This window comes from Amaranthus tricolor, chromosome 10 (assembly GCF_026212465.1).
Source record: "Amaranthus tricolor cultivar Red isolate AtriRed21 chromosome 10, ASM2621246v1, whole genome shotgun sequence".
NCBI lineage: Eukaryota > Viridiplantae > Streptophyta > Magnoliopsida > Caryophyllales > Amaranthaceae > Amaranthus > Amaranthus tricolor.
Window position 1 is genome coordinate 17,588,260 of NC_080056.1, and position 7,702 is coordinate 17,595,961.

The window sequence follows — 7,702 nt, forward strand, 5'->3', positions numbered from 1 at the left end:
TTAAATATCAAAAAGGGAAATTATCAATGGTACCCGTGAGTCTTGACACTTTATCAATGGTAACCCTAAGTTCTTTTATTATCAATGGTACCCTCGTACTATTGAGCGTTTTACAACCGTAACTTTTTATTATTTTTCCGTTCAAAATCGTCCAAAACCGTTAATTTTTTTTCTTTTTCTTTTATTTTTCAATTCAAAACATAAAAGAAAGTTACACGAGGGACATGCAATGAGAATACTGGTTGCATTATTATTTTCAAAATGATCGTGATAGGCTTGGGACCACAAAACATGTTGCACTATTTAGAACACTCGACAACACCAGATTCCGTTACAAGTCAAAAAATTGGCGATCATTTTTTATCATCACACAAGTTTGTCGCAAAATCAGATAGAGTGACGACAAAAAAATGGTCGTCGCAAATGTGATGAAGTATAGTCCGTCGCAGATTCGCCATCGCTACACTGTTTTGTTGTAGTAAAAGTACCACAAACATAAAAAAATATAAATAAAAAATAAAAAATAAAAAAAAGAAGCCCAAAAAATCGAACGGCTCACGGGAGCACCTTGGTGAAACATTACTTTAGTTCTTAAGCTTTGCTTGGTGAAACATTACTTTGATTCATAAGCTTTGCTTGGTGAAACACTTTTGTTTCAAAAGGAGGTATTGTTTGATGCATAACTCTATAAATAGAGGTTGCATGCCAAGTGACATTCTATCCCAATTTCATATAATTTATAATTTCTCTCTTAAGAATACTCTCATTCTTGTTCTTCCTTTCATGAGATAATATTGAGAGAGTAATTAACTCTTAATATCATCAAAGTTCATAATTCACTACAACACTTATATTTACTATTGCAATTTCCTTGTGCTAGGATTTTGTTGTGTAAATTGTATCTCATTGTGACCTTTGTGGGAGAAATATCACAATAGGAAAGTACATGAACGCCTTCTACTCATATCAAGTTTCCAAGCGACTTCTCTGATTGTCGCAACCTTATCTTCATGGTGTCTTTTTGGTGATTTACAAAGTAAGGAGCTCCATTGCCATCCACATAAAGGAAATACAATTCAGTTTGTTTTATTTGTGTTTGCATTATATTTCCAATAAAGTATCCACCTTGTATGATTTATGAAGGGCCGCACTGAATTTTTATGTGCTAAGGGTGGCTAAGTGCAAATATATATAAATAGAAAGCCGTTGCTGGTTTATTACAAAAATATAACATCACTACATCTAAAAAATTTATTTGGTGAAGGAAGTTGCAAATTCCTTGCATACACATTGTTTGAGTCTCTTATTTAGTTTAAGCACTATGCTATCTCTTGAAAAAATAGTTGTGCTTTGTATTTTTCTTTATAGTCCATTGTATTTGTTAAGTGTAACGTACACACTATAATACTGAAATCTTCATAACATTTTCCGCTGTATTATATTGTAAAAGTAAGTGTGTCATGCAGATGCAGGCAGTAGGAAAACCTATATCATGAGTTGCTGAGTTGCCCATAAGGAGTTATGTAACATCTCAGAATAACTCGGATCGTTTGAAAAGAGAAGACGACCTTTTTAAAGAAAGGTAAATATAGTCCGAGTCAAACCAGGATGTTAGAAGGCAGTTATAAAACGGATTTGAAATCAAGGAAAGCTTGCGGATCGAGTTCTATTAGTGTTTTTATAAACTAATAGATATAAGAAATTCTTAGCAGCGGACAAGAACGAAAAAATTAAATCTACTTATTACAACTTGAGAACGAAATCGCCTCATAAAACCAAATATTTTTTTAAACTTTATTAGAAGTTCTTATCAAGACTTCTGTATCCTTAACGATTTATTTCTCTAAGGGACAATCCTCACTCCCCAGACCTGCAACTTAACTTACTGCTAGTCATTGCCCAGAAAGGAAACAGCATCATCGCAGGGTCGTTAAGACCAAAAGTACACGTCAGCAAACGTCGCATACCAATTGATTAAATACAACAAGAGAAAGATTTAATAGTTGTCGATTTCAGAAAATACGCTTCGATCACGCTAAATAAGAATAATCAATTTCATGTAAAGGTTAGTCAGCCATACTGCTTTACTATCCAGCCATACTGCCGGTACAACTCCAATCTCCATAAGTGAGACATTACATTAGGGGAAGCTAACCCCTAAGCAAATCTTTACCATAGACACTCGCCTTACTTCGGTGCCTATGGTTAAGTATGCATACCCCCGCGGTGGCTCATAATGCCCTCATATACCGCTTGTAATTCATTTCCACCAATTGACGTCATACTACTTCCACTTAAAGGTTAGTGAGGTCATACTACCTCTGCTTATCAAAACAATGTATCAAAATTATTTATTCGGAAAGATAACAATATTCATACTATATATCCATACTTTACTTTTGTTTACCATTATTATATGATACATCGGACTAAATGCGAACATCGCTGCGTGTACATACCTTAAGCAAGATAACCAACTCTTAAGCGTCCTATTCAATTCCCGGTCACGAATCGACTTCCAACAAGGTTCAATCGTATTCGGCAAATAAGCACACATACACACTTTCCTCAAATCAACCATAACACACACATACAATTACAACCACACCTAGTATACCACACACATCGTGAACATCCATCACATACTATAACATGGTAAGCGCACAAAAAAGGACAGCATACATAATCTGTCCAGAAACGCAATTTAAAACTGTCAAACTGCAAATCCGACTTCACCGTTGCGTCCGGAAGGCGTCAAAACCCCCGAGTACTAATTTTCATAATTCATAATGTACTCTAAGTATTTTTAACCTATTTTCAAGCCAAAAAGTGTCCCAAAAACAGATTTTTTTAACATTTTTCTAACCCTACGGGATTCACCAAAATTTCATCAACAAATGAACTCCAAATGGTACATTGCCTATTAAATATCAATGACCAAATTTATATAATTCTTATGAACCATCTTTGAGATTAAATTCATTGTTCAACCATAATTTCTTTACCCACACACATTTTTTTTACATGAACATTCATTTTTATATATAAATTTCAAAATAACCCATCACACAAACCAATCCTATTCTTCACATATATGCATATCTAAAAACTCTAAAAAGAAACATTCTTCATCAATTTAGATAGAAAAATAAATCCCAAAATCATACATGAAATTTTAAATTCTTAAATTAAACATGAATTATAAAATACAACATATAATAATCATAGAATTTTAAATTAAAACTTAAGAATCATAAAAAAGATTAAGAATTACACTTACAATTGTAAAGGAAAACACCTAATGATCAAGTGTAATGGAGTTAGGAATGTGGATTAGGAGAAATTTTGAAAGGATATTTTTTTTTTCGTCCTTGGAAACTTTAGAAATGAAAGAATGTCAAAATGAAAATGATTAAGGAATTAAGAAGGGTTAATTATATGGGATTAATGCCTTGATCCTTCATTACCCTAAGGGAGTTAATAGCTCCACCAAGAGTCCCTCCTATTTTCTTTTTTTTTTTTGAAAATAAAAGATGTGTTAAGGAAAAGTTTGGGCTCAAATAATTCTAATTGTCAAAATGGATTGCAAATCTCATGACCAAGCCCAATAATAATAATAATATATATATATATATATATATATATATATATATATATATATATATATATATATATATATATTTATATATATATATATATATATATATATATATATATATATATATATATATATATATATATATATATATATATAATATTACTAGTAAAATATTAAATATATCGGGGAAAAAAAATCGGGAAAATATCGGGGTGTTACAGACTACCCGCCTTAAAAAGGTTTTGACCCCAAAACCACACTTATCATAACACATAACCACAGAACAAGTAAAACGAACTTAATCACTATACACACATACACAGAGCAACCCAAAACATAAATCGTTCGAAAATCCTATCGCCTTCTACCCCCTTAACGAAGTTACGTCCCCGTAACTTACTAACCTGAGAGAAAAGGTGAGGATACTTCCCTCGCATGGAGTCTTCCGTCTCCCAGGTTGCCTCTTGTGAGCGGTGATTGGACCATAATACTTTAACCATGGTGATATCCCTCCGACGAGTACTACGGACCTTCTTATCCAATATCCGGACAGGCTGTTCCTCATAGGTTAGGCTCTCATCAAGTTCTAACGGCTCTGGATCTAATACATGAGAAGAGGCTGCGACGTAACGCTTCAACTGAGAAATGTGAAAAACGTCGTGCACCTTACCCAGAGCATTAGGCAATGCTAACCGATAGGCTAACTTCCCTACTTTCTCCACAATGTCATAAGGACCTATGAAACGTGGGCTTAACTTTCTACGAGCACCAAAGCGAACTACTCCTTTCATTGGAGACACACGAAGTAGAACCTTGTCACCCGCTTCAAATTCATCAGGCCAACGTCGGAGATCGTTGTACGATTTTTGTATATCTTGGGCTGCTTTCATTTTCTCGCGAATTAACTTTACTTGTTCAGTCATTTGAACAAGCATATCAGGTCCTAAGGTGACAGATTCAGTAAAATCATCCCAGCATACAGGACTACGGCACTTACGACCATAAAGTGCTTCAAACGGAGCCATTTGAATCATAGCTTGGTAACTGTTATTAGAAGAGAACTCTACCAAATCCAAATGTTCATCCCATGAACCTTACCATTCCATGGCTACGGCTCTCAACATGTCCTCCAGTATTTGATTGACGCGTTCCGTCTGACCATTGGTCATTGGGTGGAAGGACGTACTATGAAGAAGGGTGGTCCCCAACGCTTGTTGTAGTGATTTCCAGAAATGTGACAAATATTGAGTATCCCGATCAGAAACAATAGTACGAGGTATTCCATGATAGCGAATGACGTACTTAATATAAGCACAAGCAAGTTGTTCCATATCCCACTTAAAATTCATTGGAATAAACCTTGCCGACTTAGTAAGTCTGTCCACGATAACCCAAAGAGTATCATTACCGGCTCTTGTTCGAGGCAAACCCAACACAAAGTCCATGGAAATGTCGTCCCACTTCCATACTGGAATTTCTAGAGGTTGTAATAATCCGGCAGGTCTCATATGCTCACTCTTGACCTTTTGACACGTTAAGCACTTAGCAACTAATTCTGCAATATTCTTTTTCATACCCGACCACCAAAACATGCATTTTAAATCTTGATGCATCTTGTCTCCACCAGGATGAACTGAGTATCTAGAATTATGAGCTTCGTTCAATAATTTTTCCTTCAAAGAGTCACACCCATTCGGTACACACGACCGTCCTTTAAAACGAAGACTACCATCCTCATGAATCGTAAAACCGTCAGCTCTCCCTTCACTGATCTGCTCCCGAAGTTTAATGAACTTGGGGTCTTCCAGTTGCTTAGCCATAATCTCTTCGAAAAATGTAGGTTGAATGGACAATGCACTCAACTTGGCTTCCAACTCCCCTTCTTGAATTATATCTAAGCTCATTCTCTCAAACTCCTTACACAATTCCTCAGAGGTTATTAATGCTGAGACTGAGTGCCTCGATTTTCTGCTCAAAGCATCAGCGACCACATTCGCACGGCCTTCATGATAAGCAATCTCCAAGTCATAATCACTGATAAGTTCTAACCAACGTCGTTGGCGCAAATTCCACTCGGATTGAGTGAACAAAAATTGCAAACTTTTATGGTCCGTGAAGATCTTGCATTTGACACCATAGAGATAATAACGCCAGATTTTTAATGCAAAAACCACAGCCGCTAATTCCAAGTCATGTGTTGGATAATTCACCTCATGAGTCTTCAGCTGATGCGAAGCATACGGCACTACTTTCTTATCTTGCATTAAAACACAACCTAATCCATGTTTGGAAACATCACTGTAGACGGAATATTCCAAAGATGGATCAGGTAAGGTCAACACTGGAGCTGTAGTTAATTTCTCCTTCAACAACTGAAATGCCTTCTCACACTCCTCAGTCCATTCGAACTTCTGCTCCTTCTTCATCAAGGATGTTAGCGGACGACCGACATGAAAAAAAAAATCCTTCAAAAAACGACGATAATACCCTACCAAACCTAAGAAACTTCGAATATCCGTAACATTTCGGGGTGTAGACCAGTCCCGAACAGCTGCTACTTTTGCTGGATCAACGGAAATTCCTTCCTTAGAAACAATGTGACCTAGAAAAGCCACTTGCTCTAACCAAAATTCACACTTCGATAACTTAGCATACAACTGATTCTCTCGCAGAATCTGCAAGACTATCCTTAAATGTTCTCGATGTTCTTCTGGGCTCTTAGAATACACCAAGATATCATCAATGAACACCACCACACATTTATCGAGATACGCGTTGAAAACCCGATTCATCAATCCCATAAACGCCGCCGGTGCGTTGGTCAACCCAAAAGGCATCACGGTGAATTCAAAGTGTCCATATCTGGTTCTAAAAGATGATTTACTAATATCCTCCCCCTTAATACGTAACTGATGATACCCTGACCGCAGATCAATCTTGGAAAAGACTCATGCCCCTTGTAACTGATCAAAAAGCTCATCGATCCGTGGTAATGGGTACTTATTCTTAACAGTGACCTTATTAAGTTCTCTGTAATCAATGCAGAGACGCATCGTTCCGTCCTTTTTCCTTACAAACAACAACGGAGCTCCCTAGGGTGACACACTGGGTCTTATATAACCCTTCTCTAACAACTCCTCCAATTGGACTTTCAATTCTTCCATCTCCCTTTGAGCCATTCGGTAAGGAGCTTTTGAAATTGGCCCTGTCCCAGGGATTAAGTCAATCGAAAAGTCCACGTCCCTTCTTGGCGGCATACCAGGAAGTTCTTCTGGAAAAACATCCTTAAAATCACAGACCACCGGAATGTTCTCAAGTCGCACCTCCCGCTCCTTCACCTTACTTATACTACACAGAAACCACGGTTGCCCTTGCTTGATTAACTTCCTGACCTTCAATGACGATACGATTTTTACCTTGGGTCCTTGGAAAGCTTTCTATATTTAACTTTCTCTCCTCGGGGTCCGCTTAGCGTTACAGATTGCCCCTCACAGTCTATTACTACCTTATATCTACCCAACCAATCCATCCCAAGGATTACATCTAGACCTTCCATTTCCAAAGAAACAAATCACTCGAGAATTTTGTTTTTCCTATATTGACCGACACCCCACAAAATAATATACTACAATGAAAGGTCTCTCCGGAAGGGATAGCGACTGAGAAAGATGTTTTCTCGGGATTTTCCAATCCTAATTCTTTAATTCTAGACTTAGAAATAAACGAGTACGATGCACCAGAATCAAAAAGAACTTTAACAGACTTTGAATTGATGCAAAAAGTACCTGTGACCACATCGGACACTTGTGCTGCTTCCCTAGCGTTAACTACTGATAATCTGTCATTATTTTGAAAGACTGGGGTAGCACCTTCTTGACTACCTCTTGTCCAGGAAGGTTCTCATTCCTAGCAATCCCTTGAGGTTGCTGAATTCCGGAATGATTTCTTTAAAACCTAAGGTTTGAGACACCCCCAGGGTTTCTACCAAAACAAACACCATTTTGATTTCCATTTCCCGTGTCATTGCCACTCCGACCATTACCGAAGCGTTGTTGTGGAAAACCTCTGTGATTCCCCCCTTGAGGTTCTTGTTGTCCCAATCGA

At 37.2% G+C, this 7,702-nt stretch overlaps 1 protein-coding gene across 1 annotated transcript; it reads right to left on the reverse strand.

Moving 5' to 3' along the window:
• Positions 1-387: 387 nt before the first annotated feature.
• LOC130824918 (uncharacterized) lies at positions 388-4,488 on the reverse strand. Its single transcript, XM_057689941.1, has 4 exons — positions 4,207-4,488; positions 4,003-4,128; positions 2,595-2,645; positions 388-465 (listed from the first exon to the last, which is right to left on the reverse strand). The coding sequence occupies exons 1-4, from the start codon at positions 4,486-4,488 to the stop codon at positions 388-390; spliced, it is 537 nt and encodes a 178-aa protein (XP_057545924.1).
• Between the last annotated feature and the right edge of the window lie 3,214 nt (positions 4,489-7,702).

Coding starts and splice junctions, on each gene's coding strand:
- LOC130824918 (XM_057689941.1), bottom strand. CDS start 4,488: ATGAAAGCAGCCCAAGATATACAAAAATCGTACAACGATCTCCGACGT. Junction 4,129..4,206: donor ACGTCGCAGCCTCTTCTCAT/GTATTAGATCCA, acceptor TTGGATAAGAAG/GTCCGTAGTACTCGTCGGAG. Junction 466..2,594: donor TACTAGGTGTGGTTGTAATT/GTATGTGTGTGT, acceptor ACAACAAAACAG/TGTAGCGATGGCGAATCTGC.